At 37.1% G+C, this 25166-nt stretch overlaps 3 protein-coding genes across 3 annotated transcripts; 1 reads left to right on the forward strand and 2 right to left on the reverse strand.

The window, feature by feature from the left end:
• The first annotated feature begins 1557 nt into the window (after positions 1 to 1557).
• On the forward strand, positions 1558 to 6245 carry LOC122331436. The gene is made up of 4 exons (XM_043228899.1): positions 1558 to 1642; positions 2334 to 2495; positions 3313 to 3421; positions 3895 to 6245. The coding sequence occupies exons 1-4, from the start codon at positions 1558 to 1560 to the stop codon at positions 4241 to 4243; spliced, it is 705 nt and encodes a 234-aa protein (XP_043084834.1). The 3' UTR covers positions 4244 to 6245.
• On the reverse strand, positions 5347 to 22319 carry LOC122331437 (ankyrin repeat domain-containing protein 26-like). Its single transcript, XM_043228900.1, has 5 exons — positions 22162 to 22319; positions 18888 to 19487; positions 9001 to 10430; positions 6848 to 8887; positions 5347 to 5379 (listed from the first exon to the last, which is right to left on the reverse strand). Exons 1-5 carry the CDS (start codon positions 22256 to 22258, stop codon positions 5347 to 5349), a joined length of 4200 nt encoding a protein of 1399 aa, XP_043084835.1. The 5' UTR covers positions 22259 to 22319.
• Positions 22320 to 22348: 29 nt separating this feature from the next.
• On the reverse strand, positions 22349 to 24084 carry LOC122331438 (GTPase IMAP family member 2-like). Its single transcript, XM_043228901.1, has 4 exons — positions 24030 to 24084; positions 23354 to 23451; positions 22794 to 22847; positions 22349 to 22722 (listed from the first exon to the last, which is right to left on the reverse strand). Exons 2-4 carry the CDS (start codon positions 23373 to 23375, stop codon positions 22349 to 22351), a joined length of 450 nt encoding a protein of 149 aa, XP_043084836.1. The 5' UTR covers positions 23376 to 23451; positions 24030 to 24084.
• Between the last annotated feature and the right edge of the window lie 1082 nt (positions 24085 to 25166).

Genomic DNA, 25166 nt, shown 5'->3' on the forward strand with positions numbered 1-25166 from the left:
AAACTCAGCATATATAGGCTACTTATGTCACTTGTCACACCGTTTTTTATTCCTCTTGTTTATCTGTCAACTAAATCAGATATATTCTGAGTATGTATGTACTACAGATTTTAGATTTTAGACATTTTAATTACATATACTGTAGTATGTATAGTATGTTTACCTCTAGGTGGAAAAAGTAATTTGTACTACTATCTGTTAAAAATAAATGAAAAGAAACCTAGCATAGTGCATAATAATTTTACCTTTCCGATGACTGTTTTTTTAACATTAAAAGACACCTTTAAAATACATAAATATTAATAATAATTAAAAATCAAATCAAAAGTCATTTAGACATTCCGTAAAGTTTATCCAGGGGGTTTCTTGTCCCAAGTAGGGGGCTAACATACCCCAATAAGGGCCATCTTACCCCAATATTTGTCATTTATGCTATAACAACTAAATTACCAAATATTTCTATTCATTTCCAGTATTAACATGTTGGCTAATGCATCGTAACCCTGCACATGCTAACGTGATATCGAAATATGTTACAATTTAAAAGCAAATTCACACTGCAGAAAGTTACATACCTGTAGATGAATTCTACATGGTTCTGCAATGATCTGCGGGACTGGTAGAAAATTGTATTCTTACGAACTGTCGTAACTCCTCGGCATCGTCTGCAAACCCTGGTGAAAATCAGAATCATACTAACAAATCCCAAAAAGTACTAGTCTGCATACATATTTTAGCAATTTGAAAAACATGTAACTTACCAATGATATCCATCTCGACGTGGCTGTTTTTCAAGTTTCATTTTTTCTTTGCATTTGCATCGCATTCTCCGGTGCAAAAGACCCTTCTTCTGCATCCACAACACAATCTTTCGTTTGTGCGAAAGGGTTTTAGGTTTTCGAATTAAACACAAAAGTTCCTGCACTAATCTGGACATTTTAATTCAACCAGAAACTCATGGGTGCAGGCTCACTCCAAATCCGTTCAAAAGAATCGGCTTTCCGTTCGGAATCACAAGACCACTCCAAAAGATGATGGCAATTCATTCCATTGGCATGCATGACAATGATGTGTTTTCATGCATACTTTCAATAATTGATACTTCCAGTAGTTACACTATTAACTTGCATCTCGTTGTTTCTTAAGAATTGAGAAAATTAAACCTGAATCGGCTCCTTGAAAACATGAAAGAATCAGAGTCGATTCGAAATTGAACACTCCAAAACCCGGGAAGAATGACGCAGGCACGTCACAGTCTACGCACGCAGCGGCATTACCCGTCATGCTCTACGAGACAAATCTGGACAATCATCGAACATCGTGACTGATTAAGTGAGTTTCTTTAAACACAATAGATAAGCACCATAATACAAGTAAATGTTAAATGCTAGTATTTGTAGAAATCGCTCACTAGGCCCATATAAAGTGGGGTAATCCAAATAATGTTTGTAAAATAGCTAAAAGGTTTTTATCCATATAGATTTAGGCATGGATATACATACTTTTTTGTTGTTGTTGTTGTTTTTTTTAACATTTATAATTGATTTTACGACAGATATGAGCCGAAAGCGGGTGCGGAAAGATACTAACGTTAATTCCCCTGACAATATCACCGGTGATGATTCAACATCAACGAAAAACGGTGAGCAGATTACCTGTAATGAAGTATTCCATCCTTAAACTCTGACTGTACAAACAGTAGCACGTTGAATGCAGTTAAAGGTCAAATAATAATAAATAAATATATATATATATATATATATATATATATATATATATATATATATATATATATATGTATGTATGTATATATATATATGTATGTATATATATATATGTATGTATATATATATATGTATGTATGTGTATATATATATATATATATATATATATATATATATATATGTATATATATATATATATATATATATATATATATATATATATATATATATATATATATATATACAGGTGCGATTTGTGAAAAACCAGAGGGGGGATGCTTTTGAAAACGTATGAAATGTTTTTAATACGACGGAATATGTATTTAACGTGATCACAGTTTAATAAAAACGTTCCAATCGGACCGTGTATCGCAAACCATTTGGTTCAGATCTGGTTCGTGGGATTTTTTTATCCCCACCGGGGATAAAAAGAATTCAGCAGAGGCAGGGATGTATAAACCAGAGATGATGTATAAACCCAGGCAAATGTATTAAACTGAATCATTTCATTGATGTAATATCTGCATTCTGGAATTAATGTTTGGCCAATCTAATTAAAGGGCCAGAACTAACAGCTGTATGGTGTGTAACATTTTTGTCAATTTTCAGACACACCTGCTCCAACTTACACACATGAAAAAGAAAAAGGGGACCTGAGAGATGAAACCATTGCGATTCTGAAAACTGATAAACAGTTCCTCCAAGAAGAGTTGGTAAAGAAAGATAGCTTTATCAGGGAACTGATAAAGAAAAACCAGAAGAAACCAGGTACTTATTCTTTTTAATATTGATTAATAAACATTTACCATGAACTGCCCTATCGTCTCTGCTTCATTGTATGACAAGACTGTTTGTTTAATAAATACATGAACACAAAACATTGAGTCTCATTCACTAAGCATATGTACACACAGATTTATGTGTAAAATGTTTGTATGTACAATTTTAAGAATACGCCACGATTCACCAAAACTTTCACACCAAAACTTATTGTAATTTTACGATAAAATATAGGAACAACTGAAACCACATGTACGAAAAAACATTTACTCCGTACAGCCTTACAATCATCTTAAGAAGCTGTTTACTGCTACTTAACACAACATTAAAGTATTAAAGTATTCTTTATTTTTTAATACTTTTATAGTATTAATTGTAGTATTCAATCCACATATAAAATTATATAATAAAATTGTCAAATAAAACAAATTAAGGCTTTTTACATATCATCATATACATTATAAATTTCATCATATAGGCTACATTTTGTCATACAGAGAGCCGTTAGGAAAACATGGAGATGGTTTGGGTGTGCTTTATGCAAATTACTAACCTTTTGCACATAGCTGCTTATTTTTGAATTACTCCAAATTCAAAAAGATAAGACGAATGTTAAGAACAAATTAATTTGTGTACACACATGTTGTGACATTTTGTGAGATTTTTCATAAGAAGTTCTCAATTATTAGTGAATGAGACCAAATGATTTGAGTTGAAATGACTTAAAATTTGAATAGTAGCTGGCTAAGCAGGAAAATATACATGCATGGATGCAAATATAATGTAACACGTAACTTATTTTACACAGGCCTAAAAGCATCAAAGAAATCTCCACGGATTGCCATTTCTAGTTCAGAGGAGGTCATTGATTCTGATGAGTCTTCAAGCCTTTCAGACTCCTCCTTGAAGAGGTCAAGGTGAAGAAGAGAAAACACAAGCACAAAAAAATAGCACTACCTCTAGCTGATGCTATTGGACACAACCTGTGCACGCAGTAAGTTACATTGTGGATAAATGACCATTAATTAACCAATAATTTGCAATTATAAGGTTCTATCTGACATTTTCGTCAAAATTCCATTATTCACATATACTTATTCTGTGACAACTTATTTACATTATATGATGGTTTTTGTGTGTGTGTTTGTGTGCACATTTTGGGACTTTATATATATATATATATATATAAGGTTCTATGTACAAAGGTCTGCAAAAACACAATACCTCAAAACTGCTCAGAATGCAGATACAGTACCATATAATTAAGTAATAAATAAAATGCAGCGAAAGAGCTGTTGAAGATTAAACTTATACCTAAAAAGATTAGGTTTTGTGATAAAGATTAACCAATATTGCAGAGAATTTGAATTATAGGAAATTGCCTTTGACAAGTAACTGGTAGCGTAACAATATATAATAATATTTCTCTTTATTCAGTGAGGAACACCAGAGGCATCATTCGCAGATACCTTGACACTCTAGAAGCCTTCAAGAAGGTGAAATCCATGAAAGCTGCATTTGATGCTATTGGAGTGGACAGAAACACAATTGCAAGAACTGCAATTATTGCAGAGCTGCATCTGGCTGCACCTGATGTTTTGAAGACCATGGGCCAGTGGAACGACAAAACAGAGACACTGAGCAGATTTATTGGTAAATGTCATTCTGCACTGACCACTGAAATTAAAGAAAAAATTACTCAAATGAAAGCAGATGGAGATCTGTTGCCTATTGCTTGATTTATTTGTAAACTTAAACTGTCCTGTTGTGTAGAAATGGACAGGTTTTGAAACTTCCTTTAGGAGATGTAAACAGGGCTGCCTGGGTTATGTCATTAGAGTGGCCTGTTCATTTGTTTGGCTTCACTCATGTCTTTTGCTTAGCTAAGCATTTTGTGACTTTGCATATTCTCATAAGACAAATCAGAGAGTTAGAAAAATAGTTTACAGTTCTGTTGTTTAGCCTTTAGGTGAGCTGTTACTTTGCTTCTATTTGAGTGTTTCCTATTAGGTTAATGCGAACTTCAGTGTGACCTACGTAGAGTTAGCTTACTGGAAAGCCTTGACATTTTAAACAATACAGTATTGTTTTGTTGATTTTTGTGCACATTTTATGTTACATGTACTGCAATATAAATGTTCACAGCTAATAAAAAATTAAGTTCAAAGCAAATGTGTCATAACCCATTCATGATATCTTATGGATGTTTAAAAGAATACCTAACATTTCTCACTTTACTTAAAGCAGACAAGGACCACTTATAAATATTAATACCACGTTATAAAGCTTTTTAGATGTTTAAAAGAAGACTTTGTTTTCATCACTTTACTTTAAGCAGTTAAAGACCACTCATAATATGTTCATTGTGTGTTATAAGTCATCACACTCTTCGTTACACTAAATATTTATAGGCACAAATAGGTAAGTATTATGATGCATTGTAACTGTTTTTATGATTATTTATCAGATGATACGACACGTTATAATGTTGTTTATAAGGCATTATGCATGCATAATAATGCATTAAGAATACCCTTATGATGTCTTATAAATGCAGGCTTCATCTGGTGTTATAATGCATTGTTCTCATAAAAGTTATAAGCACAAATAGGTAAGTATTATAATGTATTGTAACTGTTGTTATGATTATTTATAAGATGATATAACATATTATAATGTTGTTTATAAGACATTATACATGTATTATAATGCATTAAGAATGCCCTTATAATGCATTATAAATACAGGCTTCATAGAAAGTGTTACCTTATTTTAATAAGAGACAAAATTATAAAATTCTCAAAACTAAGCAAACTATTTGTGTAAAATATAACAACCTTTTCTATGTACTGTTGATAAATGAGGGCACTGGTATCTGAGGGTGCCAAAAATAATACATCAAAATTGTCTTTAAAGTTGTTCAAATGTTCTTAGCCATGTGCATTACTAATAAAAAATAAATCAATTTAATTGAAGGAAATGTACAAAATATCTTCATTGAACATGACCTTTACTTAATATGCTAATGATTTTTGGCCTAAAAGAAAAATAGATAATTTTGACGCATACAATATATTGTTGGATATTGCTACAAATATACCTGTGCTGCTTATGACTGACTGGATTTGTGCTTTAGGGTTACAAACATTCTTTAAACAGCCAGAGGTAGCTTGACCTCACTGGGAAGACCATCTTCTGGCAATAAAGTAATGTCCATATGCCAGTAGCTCAAAGACAATACGATCGTGTTCAGTTAAACACTATCCTTCGACATATTTAAATGGTAGCCTAAATTGTTTTCCACCCACTCTGTGTTGTTACAATGTAACAAATGTAAAAGTATGTCTCGGTTTCTTGTGAAGCCCTCATTACGCCAACTGATGTCATGGGGAACCCGATAACCTCTTAGTTTAAGAAGAGACCAATGAAAATTCGCAAGTGAATTGAATTGAATGCCAAGCCACCCTCCTGTATATAAGATGGTGGGATGCAACCACTCTGAGGAGTCAAGACACAACCCAGCATTCAGGGCAGATCAAAATTGTTGCAAGAGGGACGTAAGATTTGCGTTTCCTTCTTTAGGGCATGAGGGTTGCACCAATAACCAAGACACAAGTTTTCTTTTTGAAGTTTTCGTGAGCAACACATTCTCACACCCATCTCGTCATATACTGAAGCATTGTTGGGACCACTTAACGTCGCTTTTTGACTCTCAAGGACCCTTTAGATTAATTTTATGCCTTGTACGTACAGTATGTACCCCTTAGCTTCAATATGCTGACTCGAATATTATCGTCAGGATTACATTATATATTGGGTAATAATATTGACATTATTGCGTATATGTTGCGGTGCGATTTTTCAATGTAAACAGTATGAACATCTAACTGAACCCCTGCCCCAAACATACCATTTGTCAACAGGCAGATACAACTAATGTCATAATTTATTTCTTCATTTGTGACAGGAATAAACTCAATCACCATCTCCACACATAAAATGTGTGTCTGTGAAAAAAAAAAAAAAAAAAAATGCTGTCAAATTTAAAAAGCCTTACATCATTGATGGTTGTGAAATGCTATTGGCTCTTGTGTGTTATCTAATACATTTTCACCGCTCTGCACATTTTGTATGAGTATCTTATCTAATGCACCTAAGTCAGATCATCAGCTCATTATGAGAGAGATCCATGAACTGAACTGAGTTTGTCAGTTAAGAGAAAAATAAAATGTGCAGAGCGGTGGACCCCGAGGGCTGGAGTTGAATACCGCTGATCTAATACATGTCCAAACTTTTAATAGCATCCTGATTTGTGAACGTTTTCCATTCCTCTGGTATCTTACCCCTTCCTCAAAAATTTTATTATGGTATTTCTCCAGATCTTGCTGGAATCTGCAAACAAACCACTTCCAGTAGAGTAGTTCAGAGAGGTCAGGGGTAATGCTCCAGGTGGCATTTTGAGGCCCTGCTATTTTAATTTTCTTCCAAACAATTCCTCCATCTGGTGTATTAAAATTCAGATTATTTGCTACTATGTTTGCGCAAATATCAACACAGAGATTTTGTGTTAAATGGTAAAAGGTGCCATTAATTCCAGTCACTCTGTGAAAAGCCACACTGTGGTCCCCATCATGGTTCTCTGTGGTGTTGGTGCAGGTGGCTTTACAGATTGGACACTGAACCCAACAGCACTGACAGAGGTGATCAACCAGAAGTTCATCTGGTCTGAACTTCAGGTCAAGATTTACTGGAAATGTCTTTGTGTTGAATCCATTGCTGATGTTAGTCATTATACCAAGAAGTTCTTGTCTTATTACATCTTCCAACAGTTTGAAATTGTCAACATCATCCTGTTTGACTCCATTGAGATCTTTTTCAGAGAAGATTATCTCGTCTGAGATCTTCTGTGTAAAACTCTTTAACCACAAACCAACATCTCCTCTGTTCAGTTGAACATGTTCAGTAGATTCATGAGCTGCATTCATGATTTTCTGCTGCAGGAGTTCAATGTTGTTCTTCATCTTTGGTAAAACGCTGACACTGAACTTATCAGTGATGTACTGATTGACTTCATCTCTGATGAAACTCTTGAAGTGATCTCTGGGAAATTTAATGTAGTCCATGTACAAAATAAATTGTTCATGTTTGGCCAGTGTCTTTAGGATGTGTTTCTCTAAATTTGATCTGTTTCCATTTAGTGATTCACAGTTTGATCTTATTTCATCTACCAGATCTTTGGCAGTCTTCTTGTAGACACTCTGCTTAATGGGCTCTTTGAGTTTGTGACATATGATATCACCAAAAATAATGGCTGATGTGGCTCCATGACAGTATTTCTGGAAAATACTGTAGTACTCGTCTCTCTTCTTCTCAACATATATTACAGGATCATTGGCTTCCCTAAACAGTCTGTGTTGGTCAGTGATCTTCTTGTTTGCTCTCTTATAGATGGAATAAACCAAATCAATGAAGAATTCATTCTTGAACACATATTTCACTGGTTCCTCCTGATGTTCTCTTACTCTTGCCTTGATACGACTTATGTGTTTTTGAATGCAGTTTAAGTTGTAACCCATCTTTGAAATGTTAAGTAACTCAATCATTTTGTCTGTCTGCTGAGTAACATCTGTGACTAATAATCTTATTTGGGTTTCTTCTTCTGGAGACAAAGTTTCAGCAGATCCTAATGCTTCTTTAACTGCCCTGTATGCATCCTTTACAGCCTCTCTGATACCACTATTTGTGGACTTTCTGAAATAAACATAATCAGAATAACTTGGCACTGAGAAAATATTATTGTACCCACTATCATTTTTATGGTCTGCCGATAAACATCCCAGATACATGTCACTGAGGATCTCTCTCACATCTCTCATTATGTCAATATCTCTGATTAGAGGAGTTTCTGTTATGATTTTCTCCACACTTTGTTTCCAAAACAAATCAAAACCTTTCTTCAGTGTTTCTTCATCGTTTGCTTTGTCTTTGAATTTTAAGGCAAGTTCTTTGATATTTTCATAGAGAGTATTTTCAAATTTCCTCTGAGCATCAGTCTTTCTCTTCAGGTCTCGCTGCTGAAGAACCTCGTTTAATTTCCTCTTAGTTTGTCTCACAATGTTTTTCTGAAATTCTTCTATTTTGATTTTAAATGATGTTTTCCACTGAATCACTAAATCTTTTTCTGTGTCTTTCTCAAAGAACTCTGACATTATTTTTTTTACTTTGTCACTTGTCTCCTTTATTTCTCTGTGAAGATCAGATTCCTTAACCTCATTAATAGCTTCATTTTCTATTTGGTTGTGTAGCTTGTTCTCAGTTTCCATCATGGCTCTACGAAGACTCCAGGTCCACTTGCTGTATTCGCTCTCTAATTTCCTGTAGGGCTTTGAGTTGAAATCAATATTTCATTAAGCAAAAACTTGAGAAAAGTTGCTAGTAAATGTGTGACTGCTAACAGAAAAAATACTTAAAAAGGCCAAAAGTTTTGAACACTCACCTTGAATAAATGATTATCTTCAGAGCAGGTCTTTTTGATCATCTCTTCTTTCTCTCTTTCATATTCTTCCCTCCACTCTGCTTGTCTTCTCTTTAGTTCTTCTTCATTTTGCCCTTCAACGAGTTTTAGTTTCACCTCAAGAGTCTTTTGTCCATCTTCTTTCAGTCTCTTTTCTAATTCCTCTAGTTGCTCTTGTATCTGTCTTTCGTTTACCTCTTTCTCTCGGATTAATCCCTCCATTTCACTCGTCAGCCCCTGAATCTGCTGATCAGAAATCTGTTTTTCTTTTTCTCTTCTTTTCTCATTTTCAACTTCTGTTCTCATTGTTTCCTCTAGTTTCTGTTTCTCCCATTCCTCTCTTTCTCTCTTAATCTCCTCTTTCATCTCTCTTTCTTTCTCTTTTATCTGTGTTTTATATCGTAATTCTCTTTCATTATATTCCTCTTCTTTTTTCTTCCTCTCATTCTCTATTATGTTCTTCAGTCTATCTATTTCTGTATTATATTCAGTTTTAAGATTTTGGTTTTCTGTTTTTATTTGATCTTTTTCTTGTCTCATTTCCTGTATTTCATGTCTAAATGTCTCTCGTTCTAGCCTCATCTCTTCTCGTGTCTCTTTCTGATGTTTCTCTTGTTCTCTTATTTCTTTTTTGAGCTCTTCTTCTCTTCTCTTTCTCTCTTCTTCCTGATTCTTTAGTTCTTCCTCCATCATCATCTTCATTCTCTCTTTCTCAGCTTCTAGTTTATCCAACAGTTCTTCTCTTTCTCTGACTCTCTCCGTAATGCTCTTCATCTGTTGCTCTTGTTTTTCTCTTTCCATTTTTCTGAACATCTTACATGAGTAGTAACTCCCTCCATTTTCTTTCACCATGTTGTCTATCTTCTCCAGTAGATCAGACACCTGTGTTCGATCTGCAGTCTGGTTATTATTAAACACATGGTATCTGTTTCCACAAGCTTTAATCAGCTTCATCAAAGGAGATCCAGGTTTTCCCAAACACTGTTCAATAGATTTGTTCTTCAGATCATCTCCTCTGGTAAAGAGCACCATAGTGTACATTAATGATTTCTCTCCAAATGTTTCTTGGATGATCTTCACTGATGTTTCCTCATGAGTAGTGAATCGTCCCAGTGGAATCAGTAAGAGAAACACATGTGGTCCAGGCAGGATCATTGAGATGCAGTTGCTGATTTCTCTCTGAATCTCCTCAGCAGAAAGTTTAGTATCAAACAGTCCTGGAGTGTCAATGACAGTTACATGTCGACTGTTGATTTCGGATGTTTCTCTCTGACTTTCACCGGTCACTGATTCAAAAGACTGCTCTGATTTAAATACGTCTCTTCCCAAGATTGTGTTTCCAGTTGCACTCTTCCCAACTCCGGTTTTTCCCAACAGAACAATTCTCAATTCATCTTCACCCTCTAATGAACCTGTAAAAGAGGCAATGCATCTGTTTAAAATGTTTTATTATTGTTTTAAAGGCACCAGAATTTACAGTGGGGGCACAGGAGGCAGGTTTTTTAACAATTAAACAATTAGTCTGACTGCCAAAGGGCGTCGGAGGAAGCCCCACAAGGGTTCACCACCCAAAGAACTTTACTAGAGGAGAAAAACAGTGCTCACATCCTCAGGAGATGTGAGAGGGAATGGCAGCAAGTGTGACATTGGCCAGTTCTTCCCACCAATTACCTGTTACCCAACACACAGGAAGCGTCTGCCAGAGAGGTATTATGTGTCAACTTATAGGAGGTGGCAACACTTTGGGTGGAGTGAACTCTCACCCCTAGGGGGCATGGTTCACCTTGGGCCTGGGAAGCCAAGGTGATGGCATCACTATCCAGTGGGCCAACCTCTGCTTGGAGACAGCATTCCCTTTCTGCTGACCTCTGTGGCAGACAAAAATCTGCTCAAAGCTTCTGAAGCTCCGGGTATGTTCCACATATATGCATAGTGCTCGGATTGGCACCATCTGATTGTGAACCAATATGTGCCGATATGCACATATTGTGTATAGGCACATATTGGTCAATATGTGCCTATCTTCCTGCAGCGGCCTCAAGTGCTGTAGAGCTAGGTGCACTGTCAGTAACTCTAGGTAATTGATGTGCCAAAGCAGATGAAGGTGCTACATGCTTGCCCGTGGCATGTAGCACCCAAGCCTGTCATGGTGGCATCTGTTGTTACGACCACATGCTGTGACACTTATTCTAAGGGCACCCCGGCCCTTAGAAATGCATGGCTGTCCATGGGATGAAAGTGCAATGACAAGCCAAGTATCAGTACTCAGAAGTGTATCAGTGCTAAAGTGGTCTCATATGAAGCAAACCAACAGGTGTGACTACAGCTGCAGAAGCCATATGCTCCAGGAGCCTCAGAAAACATTTCAGTGGAACCACTGTCTTGCCTCTGAATGAACACAAGTGCACTACAACTGCTCTCTCCACATGGGAAAGATCCATCCCCTTGCCGCCCTACCATAGAGGGTGGTGAAAACGGAGGAGGAAGATGAGTGGCTTCTGGATAAAAAAGGAGCCATCCACGACTTTGTCAACTTCTCATGCACTTCTGAGAAAAAAGGCACCGGAGCTGGCCGCACTTTACTATCACAGGCAGCACCCCAGACCAATCATCAAGCTGTGAGGGCTCATATTTGGGAGCTGTGGACACCTCCAGCACGATACTCACAACAGCCCAGGCTAGCGGCTCTGGATCTGACTTGGCTGAAGACGCAGCTCCCAAAGGCTGCGGATTCTCCTCGTCATCCTCCTCGGCTGACAATAGCCCATTCCCCGATGCTGCAGCCAACATCTGGTCCTTTCTTGGTGCACTAAAAAACGAGAGGACCGCTGTGAGATGGCCCCCCCTGCAATGAACGGCAACTGGATGGGACAAGCACTGCAGGAGGTATGAGTGTTCTACAGGATTGGAACCGGAGGAGCGGCACTCACCGTAGCCCTCAGATTCCACAATGTGTCAGCAAGTGATCCTCTGCTAGCCGCAGAGAAACCAGGTTGGGTGACAACAGAAGCTGCCTGTCCATCCAGAAGGATAGAGAGGTGGGATCGCAGCAGTGGGCATGGCCTAGCAACATGACCAAGATCCCACCCCAAATATATCTTCAGCATGCTGAACCCCCAGACAATGAAGACAGCATTCATCTTCAGAAACAGAAATTGCTCTTTTGGGTGAGACACCCAGGAGTTTTGCTGGAATACAGGAATACTACTGGTTCTGTCGTTGATCCGACCCAGAAGAGCTTCTGTTTCAGCTTCTGTTCTGTATCACTTCAGGGCTGGAAGTCATGAGACTGCCACTGAGCATTTCTGTGAACTGGCCCTCCCCCACAATTTTCTTTTAATTCTTTGTTGCAATTCTGTTCACCACTAGACTAACTAAAAGGGGGTTGTGACAGTATCAGCCAACTGATGTAAAACTAGATTAAATCCAGATGAAACAAAACTGACAAGAAGCAGAATAACACTGTGTGCAATGATACAGTCAGAATTTTTCAATCTGCAAATCACGATTGTTTACCATGCATTTATTGTAGTACCACTACCTGTACCATGGTATTGTGGCAGTAATGTGTGGTATTTATATAAAATTTACTATATTAATGTAGACATGTATTAAAGGAATAAGAAGCTTAATTAGCATTAACCTATAGCATTTTTTTTTTATAATAAATGTATTTAGACTACAGTTTTTATACAAATAGGCTATCTAAAAATCATATCTATAGGTGACATCACAGTACTTTTTCGCCACCATTTTGTTTGAGAGTCAAAGCTGTGCAACCAGTTAGCATGAATAGCGTGCGAAACAATACAATAAGCAACAAATGTTTCAGAGTATTATGCTAAATTGTCACATGACAAACATTATTTCAGAACAGCTGTTGAGGCTGTTACCTTACGAACAAATGTGCTCACCATTATTTTTACGAAGTCTTGTTAATAAGACTCATAGTAGTGAACAATGCAATATTACCCAGTTGAACTCATAATTGATCAACTTGACATATTTGACAGAACTGAATTAGCAATGAGCTGTTTTTAACTGAACAATTAAATTTTTGCAGTTACACTAATTGGAAAAAGTGATAGGCCAATATTCTAGTTACACTAAATATGCAAATAATAAATTCTGTTTACAATAGCAGCATTTTCTTTAGCAATAGGTGTGTAAATAGTAATTAGATGACTGATATTTATACTTTAGTACTGCAGTATCATAAAACAATATGCAATAATATTAAGTGTAAATTATCAGCTAAAGTTTATTAGACTAATACCAATTTATTGAGACAAAAACCTACAACTTAGCACATCTAATAACACTGTGTTATTACACTGTATGTGATAGGAAAACTTTGACAAAAGGCACATTTGGACACACGTCAATCGCTCAATCAGAACACATCTTGCAACGTTTACTCTCTAATGGACAGTTTCTGCTAACAAATTAACAATGTAATGCCACACCAGCAGAGGGAGCCCTCACCTGACTCTGTTTCACTCCCTCTGCGCTCACTTCCTGTTTGCCCAGCATAAAGCCAGAGCACATGTTTCACTCATCGTGAAGTATTGCCTGTTTACCTGCCTTACCAAGCATTCCATTGATTTAATCTGCCTGTTATCTTTAGCTGTTTCTCGGATTTGCCCCCTTTGACTCGATTGCCTGATTGGACTGTTTAACGTTCCTAATTCTCTGCCTGCCCTCTGGTTTCTGTCCTTCGTTTGTTCTTAATAAACGCAGCATATGGATTCGAACACAGCCTCCTCTTCCTCATTACATACTATCCGTTCCATTTTATCATCATTAAATTTAGTTTGCATTATTCAAATATTATTTTTATTTATATAGGTTTTTTTATTTATATATTATTTTTACTGCAATACAATTATTGTTTATTGTTAAGATTGAAAAAATCTGCAATTCTATAGTACATTTTGTTTGTAACAAAGACGTTCCCTATCTGTCGGTCACTACAAGTTATGTCTTGATGACATTAAGAGGTGAAAAACACTACAACCTGAACCTAATCACAACCTTAAGGCACTGAAAATGTTGACAAGCAGCCATGTATTAGATAAATGCTATGGAAATGTCATAACCTTTCCAGTGTAAATTCGCTGACCTTGGTACCCGCAGGGGCCAGAGGTAAGTACATTGCTCCCTCAGATAAATGCCCTGGAGGGTGGATTCATTTACAATGAGTAATCCTTGTTGTGTGATTCTTCACCGCATCTCATAAGAGAAGGGATTCAACCTTCAATGAACGATTGCTTCCAAGTATTTCCTGTTTGTTGTTACAATTTGGCAAGGATGTTATGGATGCCACATCCACAAAATAAACACATGGGATTACGTACACAGGAAGCGACCACCTAGCCCAGTACTAGGGCTGGGCGATAATTCGATAACGATAATTTTCACGATATAAATTTTCTCGATAACACGATAATGACAGTTCGATAAGCGCTCGATAATGTTTACGCACTATACGTAACGCTGCGCACGCATTTTGCAGCCTGCGCTTCTGGATGCCACACGCAGTGTTAGTACTATACAGCCATACAGTGTCAGTTGCACGTGTTGGAGGAGTAAGAAAAATGAGCGACAGTGAAGAAAATGCACCGTCCACGACTAGCTCGCAGGTCACAGACTTAGTTGACAAGAAAGGTCACTCAACTTCAGTAGTCTGGAGCTATTTTGGTTTTTTGCAATCCGACACAAAACAGAGCGACGTGCACTGCAAACTGTGCAGACGACTCGTGCCATCAAAAACAGGCAACACCACAAACCTCTTTCATCATTTAAAACAACGTCACCCTTCAGAATACGGAGATGCAAAGAAATTACAGACCCAAACAAGTGTTGGTAAACGTCGTGGACCATCTACAAGCATCAGCGCAACTACCCAGCAGAGTCTCATGTCGTCATTTTCGAAAGCCGTGCCTTATGAGAAAAAACAAAAGACATGGAGACATCACAAAAGCAGTTGCATATTGCATTGCAAAGACATGCTTCCCATTAGTCTTGTCGAAAATGAAGGATTTAAGAATCTTATCCACGTTCTTGACCCCAGATACGAACTACCGGGCCGAAAAACATTTCTCGCAGACAGCGCTTCCACGGCTATATACTGAGTGTAGGGAGACGGTAGAGCGGCATCTGCAAAATGTACAATTCTTCGCTACTACTTCGGATATATGGTCCAGTCGCACATCGGAGCCTTATCTGAGCCTTACAGTTCATTTTATAGACGAAGACTGGAATCTTCAGAGCAAATGCCTTCAAACAGCTTATTGTCCTGAAGATCATACAGGTGAAGTTATTGCCCAAGGAATGACTGAAGCACTCACCTCCTGGGGCTGAGTGAAACCAGACAAGTATGTATCACAACTGATAGTGGTGCAAACATGGTAAAAGCTGCATCGCTCAATAAATGGACACGACTTCAGTGTTTTGGACATCGACTACACTTGGCTATTGGTAAGCATTAGTCTCCGTATTCCATCTAATAACAAAAAGTTATAGAAATAATAATAATGATGATGAATTTTAAATCAATATTGTATTTAGGGCTGCAACAACGAATCGATTAAATCGATTAAAATTGATTACTAAAAGTAGTAACTTTTTGGGAGTAACGTTAACTTATGAATTTACGTGCTGAATCTTGCGTTGTGTGTTAAAATTTTGAATTAAAACGGAAAAATAAAATAAAAGGGATACATCTGTCATACAGCGTTATTGTGGCTGCGTGTGTCACGTGACAAACATGACGCGTAGCCATGGAAACATTAAAGGTGAACGTTCTAAAATTACGGTCGCCTAAAAAATTCACTCCTACACTGCAAAAAGCTTTTTACTTAGTAATTTTGTCTCGTTTCCAGTCCAAATATATTAAAAAAAATCTTAAATCAAGATTACTAGACAAGAAAAAATGGCATGAGAAAATTAAGAGATGCTTAAAACTTCTGTTTGAGATGCTTTAAATTCTTTTTTGGAGTGCACTTTCTAAAGATTTTAGTTCTGTTTGAATAAAAATTAATGCTTTAATTGTTTTTTTGTTTTTATCCAATTGATCGATTAACCAAAAAATAATCGACTGACTAATCGATTATTAGAATAATTGTTAGTTGCAGCCCCAGTTGTATTATTGATGTGTTCTTAAATGTTAATGATTACAAGAAAGAAGCCATATTTAAAACTGAAATGCATAATTTAGCCTAAATATTTAATGTGGAGTAGTAGTAGTAATGATGCTGATATAAAAAGCTAATTTATATAGTGCTGATGGCCTTGTGCTGCTCAATTGTTGCTACAGTATATTATATATATTTTTCTTTACATATTGTGGATACATTTGAAAAAATATTGTGTTGAAAAAGACAAAGTAAGTATCTATTTCCATTCCTTCCTCAGAGAAAGCGAGGGAAGGACAAGAGGGTGGAACAGGCTGTCGGGCTGTGTAAAAGTAGTGGCTGCCTTCTCTTTCTCTTGAAAAAGAAAAGAGACCTTGTGACTGCTCAGGAAGAACTTAAACTGCCCAGACACAAGATGGTGACAGAATCACCTACCAGGTGGGGCTCACGTCAAAAGATGGTGGCCAGGGTGATTGAACAGCACAAGGCTATCAGTCAGGTACTCACTGCTGACAAGAAAACCAGACACTTGGTGCCTACCTGGCAGGACATTGACGTTTTGGAGTCAATAAATGAGGGCTTGAAACCACTTCTTGAGTTCACAGATTCACTGTCTGGTGAATCTTATGTGAGTGTGTCCTACCTTAAGCCTGTGCTGCACCTCTTCAAAACAGAGGTCCTGAAACATTCTGATGATGACACACAGCTCACAAAGGACATAAAGACAGTAGTCATAGACTATCTCAGTGAGAAGTATGATGAGGAGATAACAGATGAACTGCTTGATATGGCATCCTTGGTTGATCCGCGCTTCAAGACTCAATATATCAGGCCAGAGAAAATTGAGGGAATCAAACAAAGAGCAGTTTCTGAGATTCTGAATATGGAAGGAGACCAAGGTCCATCCACTTCACAGGCTTCATACAGAACAGAAGAAATGGAGGCAGAGGGGGGAGCTGCTGCAGCTGTTCCTGCCAAGAAGCAGAGGAAGTCACTTGGCAGTTTTTTTAAGAGGCCATCCCCCAGCAACACAGGACTCACTGACATGCAGGTAGTGGAGATGGAGCTGGAGCACTACCTCATGGCTCCAGATGCAGACAGTGAAACAGAACCCCTGGATTGGTGGAAGATGTATGACAAAAAATTTCCAAAAGTAAGCCAACTAGCAAGGCGTTACTTGTGTATCCCTGCTACCAGCTCCCCTTCCGAGAGGCTTTTTAGTACTGGAGGAAACATTGTGACCTGTCATAGAGCAGCTTTAAAACCTGAGACTGTAGACAGACTTGTCTTTCTTGCACGTAACTTGTAGGGAAATGTCTTTGGCTGTTGAAAACTTGAGCAGTAAATGCTGAAAAATGGTTAAGATTGTTCTTTTGTTTATTATTTTTTTTATTTATATTGTCAGACAGCTCAAACATTTTACAAAATGTGTTAAATCAGCTGCACAAAGGGATTGGCATGCTGAAAAGATTTGTCTATTCTCATTTTTTGTTGGAAGATAAATATACTTAATCACTTTAACTCTACATTTACAGTCAGAGCCATGTTACAAATGTTGTATAATTTTACAGTTCTTATTTTTTTATAAAAACGTTTTATATATTCTATTAATATTAATAATATTATTCTATTGATGTTGATGTAACTAGTAATATTCAAATCTGTATCTACCTCAATTGATCATTGTTTGAAAATTATTTGTCATGTTCTGACAATAAACTATAAATAATAATTAATTGTCTGGTTTTTCTTTTATTCAGGAGAAAAAAACCTGCCTTTAAAATCGCTAGATATAAAGATTTGACATTTATCGTGATAATTATCGATATCGACTGATAAGGAAAAAATTATCGTGATAATTTTTTTTGCCATATCGCCCAGCCCTACCCAGTACATGATCTGACCGGACACCCTGACAAACTAAAACAGATACTGGGCCTGGTGTCAGACTGCTCCACCAAGTCTGACTGCCAAGGGTACTGGAGGCACAATGAGGAGACTATAAAGTCTCGCAAAGGTGTTCGGTGATCATTTTAACCACCACTGGAAACAGATCAGAAGTCTATTGTATCTCGTCAGTATCTCGTCCAGAAGCTACAAGGGTGCTGGACCCTAAGAAAGGAGGTCTTTTCTCAGAGGCATGCACCAGGAGGGACTATCATGAGGAGTGTGAGTTCCAAGAAGCAGGTCAGAGTTGGCCAATATGGCTCAACCATCAGGACCTCTTCCCCGTCCTCGTTGACCTTTTATTGTCGACCATAATTGGCTTGATTACTCTCTGCGTTTAATAACAAATTGTTCAGTCTCATCACTATACATGCCTATCATTGTACTCTCCTATTTTAAACAGTTAAGTGCTTTGATACAATCTGTGTTGTTAAAAGTGCTATATAAATAAGTGATTGATTGATTGATTTGATATCTTATGAAAGTTTAATATGTATAGTCAGAATTGCATGCTGTATACCTTTAGAGTTCCTCATAAAATACATGCAAAACATGTTAACAGATATTTCATCACAATTTATGTTTTATGTTCTCCTCTCTACTGTGTTGTTCTGTCCCTCTGACACATGCGCCCGGCGCACCAGCGCTCATTCAGAAAAGATTTACTAAACAGGATGGACCTTTATGCAAAAATGGAAAAGCTTGTGTGAATTTGTGACATTTAAAGATATGAATATGACCCTAAACTGAAAGTTTAAGATCCAAATTGATTCACTGAATCATTACCTTGTGAGAGTAAATGTGCCTCTAGTGAATCAATTTTCCTCTTCATCTCTTCAAATTTCATAATTTTTTTCATCTGGGCCTCCAGAAACATCTCTGTGGTGAACAACTCTCCTCTGTTTTCTTCCAGCATCTGCTCAATGCTTTCCATCAATGTGGACACTTGGGTTTTGGGACCAAAAAAGTAATATCGTCCTCCAAAACTCTGAATGACAGACCGTGTTTCTTCATTGAGTTCTGCTGTCTGATGCTCTGAACTCTGTATTATGAGGATAATGGTGTGTTTGTTGATTCTTGATCTGAAGATCCTCTGGATCTCCTCCATTTCTGCTTTGTCTTCATCGGTCAATGGAGCATCAGAAATAATGAGGAGAAAAACATGAACTCCAGGATGACAGAGAGACACACATCGGAGAGTGTGACGCATCACTTCCTCCTCTGAGACCCGAATCAGAACTGGAAGCTCCACCAGACTAATCAGATGTCCATAGAGCTCCACGTCTGATCTTCTGTCGGACTGCTGCATGATTTGGTCTGATATGGAGGATTTCAATGTTGCATTGCTCCCACACACAAGCAGATTCAGCTTCAAACTGTCTGAAACTTAAAAGAAGAAGATTCAATTATAAATTTTTATTTATAGGTGCCTTTTATGCCACTCAAGGTGACCTTACAAATCTGTCTGACATCAATGTAACAACAGTAAACCAGGCAAACTACAAAATATAATAAAACACTTATTGATCAACACATGCAATCACAGATATGCCTGCTTGAAATCGGTTTTAAGAAATTATTGGGAAGACTGAAAGGGCATTCCACAAATGTGGCGAAGCATACCTAGATTAACAAGAGGTTTTAAGAGTATGTACAGAAGTGTGTGTTTGAAGAAAATCACAATTATAAATGGTCTTAAATTATTAAGAGCTGTATACATAAGAAGCAGGATTTTTAATTCAGTTCGGTGTTTAACTGGGAGTCAATGCTATTGATAGAAAACAGGAGAAATGTGTTCCATTTAAGGAAGTTCCATGAATATTTTCTGCAGCTAAATCATCTGCACCATCTGATTTTACTGACCACTGCCTTGTATTGTGCTACCTGCATTTTTCTGATATTAGCTATACGGCTCTGCATTATCACCTGTCATGGCTGTAGGATAACGGTGATCAGACAAATAACTGCAGAAGATTTACGTTCCAGATTATTCTCAATGGCTGAAACTGCTAGAATCTCTAAAACGGCTTGAAATGTTAGAAACGCAGAACTGCTGAAACTCCAACTCATCTGAACTGTTTGAATTGCCGAAAAAGCCAGCCAGAAACTCACCATTGCTGTGTGAATCCTTGTAACTCAACTAAAATTCCAAAGCCTAAAGACGCATCTTGCGCGAAAGAAACAAATAACATTTGGTATTATTTTCGTAATGAAAATAAAACAGAATTGTTAAGATACACTCAATCGTGTTGACCAAATGGACTGAGTGGTCAATAAAGTGTATTCTACGAATTTTTAATTAAGTCAATTTGAAGATTCGATCCCTAAATAAAATAAAACAGCTGAATAAATTAATAAATCAATTATCTTACATGACTTATCAAGCAATATGCAATATTGCAAACGATATGCAACATTATATGACACTGCGACGCACTGGACAGCTTCTCATGGAGCAAGGACTGTGCAATAGTTATCGTGCACTAATATCCTAACTGTGGTTTTAATGATGTGTGAGCTGACATATTGTAATTATGCAAAAAACAAACAAAATCATGAATGACTTCAGTGCCAGATTGAAACACGTTCTCACCACAACTCGTCAAATTTTGCCGCTTGGTCGGGGTTGTTTCGCGTTAGTTTTTTATTCACAGGGTACCCATTTAACGTCATTTTTTGAGGGCTTCTTAGATGTCAAACCGTGATCTAAATTAGACAACTTGGCAAAGGCGCTAAGGCTGGTGAAAGAAATGGCTTTTATGTAGCGTACGTTAGCTAGCTTTGTTGTTGCAGTAAATAACGATGCTGGTGGCAGTGCTTATATCGGCAACATGCTGTTGCTAAGCTTTTAATTCATCACTACACGCCGTCACTTTACAATGCTGTTGAACCAACTTCCATGTGTTAGGGGTAACATACTGTTGCAGCTGTTCGGTTATCATCATTATGCTAAAGACTACGGTCTTATAGTAAATGTATCATTGATTAAGCAAGTTTAAAATCTTAGCAGTGTGAAGTAGCGACTCCAAAGACTGTAAATACCCAAGACGTGTCACTCATATAGTTCGGAATGTGAAAAATGCAACACTGCAGCTGCCGTGGAAGTCCCGGTTTCCACAGAAGCAGTCAATCTGAGACTGGGCATGTACTCTGATTTCATTGATTATTTCCAATATGAATTTAATCATAGGCTTGGCGACCAGTTTTGTAGAATATGATGTTTCCTGTTTATCTAGGTTTTGGCTTTGTGTGGAGAGAAATCGGTGTATGACATCGGTTTCTTGTGTTTTCAAAACTCTCTCGAGGTACTTTAAATCAAAGCAATACAGAAATCCTGGCAAGGACGCATCCTGGGAAAATGACTCTTATGGTCACCCTATTGAAAGATGCTTTAGTACCCAGTTTATTTGGAGAAGCACCTCCACTGAATCACAAGCTGTAAGTATGATAAGTAATAGATGCTTATATTTCTAATCAAGCTTTCAAAATACAGAACTATGGCAATTAACCTATAGTTTCCGACACGCCGTACACAGTAGACCAATCACAACAGATTGGGCCATCTGACCAGTCAGAGCAGAGTAGGCTCACAGAAGGGAGGGGTTTAGAGGGACTGAATCTTAGAACTGCTTTAAACAAATCATTTGAGAATTGCTGAAAAACTAGGTCATATTGAATGCGTATTTTGAGAAAACTAGAGTTATTTCACTTTGCTTGCATATTAACCTATTGTAGGAGACTCTCAAAACAATATTAGGAGCCTTAAAATGGCATAATAGGGCCATCGCATTAGCCGTTCATATATTGTTTTTTTTGTCAGACACTTTCAAAGAGAAAAAAACTGCGTAGTATGTGTCACGGTAGACTTCTGTGGCCAAACTAAATAGAGGAAACTCAAAACAACAGTCTTACATAATAACAATGCAATGGCAGTGCGACGCTTCCACAAGAACTACTATAATTTAAATAGCAACTGTCTTTTCTAGTATTTTAAAAATAATAATTCAATTTATAAAAGCATTCATTTATTACTAGCCACAGCAAATATCATCACACTCACATCTTTCTCTGGCCTGTTGCTCCACTGTGAAATACTGTAAAGCTTCAGGAGAATCCAGGTGCCGTCCATAATTAATTTGCACAATATCATCAAACATCTGCAGTAGATCATCAACAGAATTGTTTTTCTGAAGACTGAAGTGTCTGTTGAAGCATTTCTGAATGGTTTTTGTATGATGATGTTGGTTTCAAGCGGGATCTTGAGTGCTGAGCACCATGGTGTGTTGATAAACCCGCTCAGAGAAAGAGTGCAGTACCTTCTCCACACACTCCTGATCTTCTGCTGAATACTGCTCATGTTTGAGGAGCAAAACAATCACATGAGGTCCCGGATCAGACAGATTCACACACTCTCTCGCTCTCTGTGTGATTTGATCGTTTGAGATGTTTGTCTGGAGCAGCTGAGGACTGTTGATGACAGTTATGTGTCTGTTTTTCAGTCTTCCTCCAATTCTCTCTACAACATCTGGAAGAGCTTCATTGTCAAACGCTGCTCGTCCTAATATGAAGTTTCCCACAACACTGTTTTCTGACACGCTCGAACCCAGGAGAACAATCCTCACTGCAAAGAGTCAAATCAGAAATTTAGTGTCTGCAACATGTTAGAATGGAAAAATGTATGTACAGACTTACTATAAGGAGGTTGTTCTATGCTCCATCTCCTGTGAGGATTGAGGGCAACATCCACTGTATAATACAAAAGTCTTAATTTTCTGTTCGTATGTGTGACTCAGACATAATAAATCTTTGAACAAATAGTCATGGTCAAAAATATCGGCACCCTCGGTGAACATGCTCAAAGAAGGCTTCGAAAATAAATCTGCATTGTTAATCCGTTTGAACTTTCACAAACAATCGAACCTTTCATTGTATTTTAAAATTTTAAAATGGGTGAAAATATTATTATGAAATAAATGTCTTTCTCAAATACATTGGACAAAATTATTGGCGCCCCTACAGTAAAAAAAAAAATCTCTGAAGTATAAACCCCCGTTTATATTAGCAATTCTGAGGGTTATTATGAACATGACATTATCCAGCCATGGCTTTCTCTTTCACAGAAATATAAATAAACTTCCTGATCATGAGCATGTGGGTACCCCTCACTTGTTTTATTAACTTATTTACTTTTATTTTCGGTTTGAAAATGTTTTTGAATAGTCATTTTAAACTATTATTTGGCTGATTTTTACCCGTGGTGGAGGTGGTTGACATGCTGATACTCTGTTCTTCTTTTAGTCTTCACCTTTTCTGACTCCTCACATTTCTCTTCCTTTATCTCTCAATCATCCTGTAAGAGATTTCAGTCAGTGATTTTCAAACAGTAACACAGTCTATCTTCAATTATCCAGAATGTTTAAAGCTCTTTTACAGTTTCTAGCTTTTGTGGCTTGTTTGTTGATTTTCTGTTTAACTACAGTACAGTAGGTCGAACTGGTTTAACTAGATCGTGAGGCTCTTCCTGCAACACTGCGCGTTTAAGTGGGAATTAAACCTGTGAATCACAGCAGTGATAACACCGTCAAGTCTTATATAAATAAAGCCACGCTCTGAAATACATTAGAATGATTTATCTCAATTATTTTATTAAAATAATTTAAAAAAAATGTTGAATAACATTACACTTTCTATATTCTCTCTCTGCATTCAGAATTTATGCAGCAGTTCTGTATCATGTTTCTGCACCAGCATGTTTACAAAAAAATTAACAAAAACACTTCATATGAGACAATATTTCTGCATGTAATCATTGAACACATAAAAAAACCTCTCTGTGGTATGTTACTGGTTGCTGATACAGTTCACATGCATAACAGAACTCAAATTAATTTAATTCTTCGACTTATAAGAGAGTATTTATAATCATACCTGCATTTTGAGATTTCATCATGAAGACATTTCTTTTCATGCTGCAGGAATGAGAGCAGGAAGAAGTTTGTAGGTGGAGTCGATCACTTTTTTTAAAGCAAACTAACCTGTTGGTCTGTCTGGTCTGACAACAAGTGCAGGTGAAAGTTCAGTCTTGAGACATGATGTGATTTAAGATTTATTTATAGAGCACAAATTTAAACAATCGATGTTGATCCCGAGTGCTTTGAAGTATACAAAGGCTGAAAAGGAAAACCACTTAGCGCTTTTAACAATACAGATTGTATCAAAGCACTGAACAGTATGGAATAGGAGAATAGAATGATAATATATCCCTATGACGAGATTGAATAATTGGTTATTAAATGCAGAGATGGGCTCTCTGTAATCAAATCAACGATAAACGTTGGTATTCTGCGTAACAATGAAATGTTGTGTTATGTTTTCATAGTATTGCGCCTAAGGGTAGCATATAAAGGAAAAAAGAAGAAGGGGTTAACGGGTATCATTTTAATTATTTTAGTGTTCTGGATCAAGTTAGATGGAGTCATGGAAGCGTGTGCGTTCAAACTAGTTGCTAGTGGAAAAGAGCTGGCTGCTCAGTTAGCGCAGCTGCTAGCCTTGACATTAGACTAAGCTAACATATAACTCACTGTGTACGCCTGCTGCGGTTTTAAATAAGTAGATGACTAAACCCATTAAACCCAATGAAAAAATTGCTATAACCAGCCTAGGCTGGTCAAGCTGATTTTAGCTGGTCTTTACCCAGCTAAGACCAGCCTAGCAGGCTGAAAATGTGGATAAAACCGCTTTTAAACCAGCTTGCTGACCAGCTTAAACCAGCTAAGACCATTTACCATATTTTTTTACCACAGTAAATGTGTAGTAAATGCACAGTAACTACAACTGATACCATACCTCTGTACCATGTAACTAGTGTAGTATTTGTAGGTATGGTAACCATGATTTTACCACAATAACGTAGCTTTGTTTGCTTTTGTTTTGCTGATATTTTTTATGTCAGTTAACAATTCAGTGTTGCTATATCGTGATAATTAACTCTTTACCGAAATCGTAACCCTAACCCGTAGCATAAGTTTATTGAACTACAAATACCAGCACCATGTGTTTCACGTT

The sequence above is a fragment of the Puntigrus tetrazona genome, unplaced genomic scaffold (genome assembly GCF_018831695.1).
Source record: "Puntigrus tetrazona isolate hp1 unplaced genomic scaffold, ASM1883169v1 S000000001, whole genome shotgun sequence".
In the NCBI taxonomy this organism is placed as follows: Eukaryota; Metazoa; Chordata; class Actinopteri; order Cypriniformes; family Cyprinidae; genus Puntigrus; species Puntigrus tetrazona.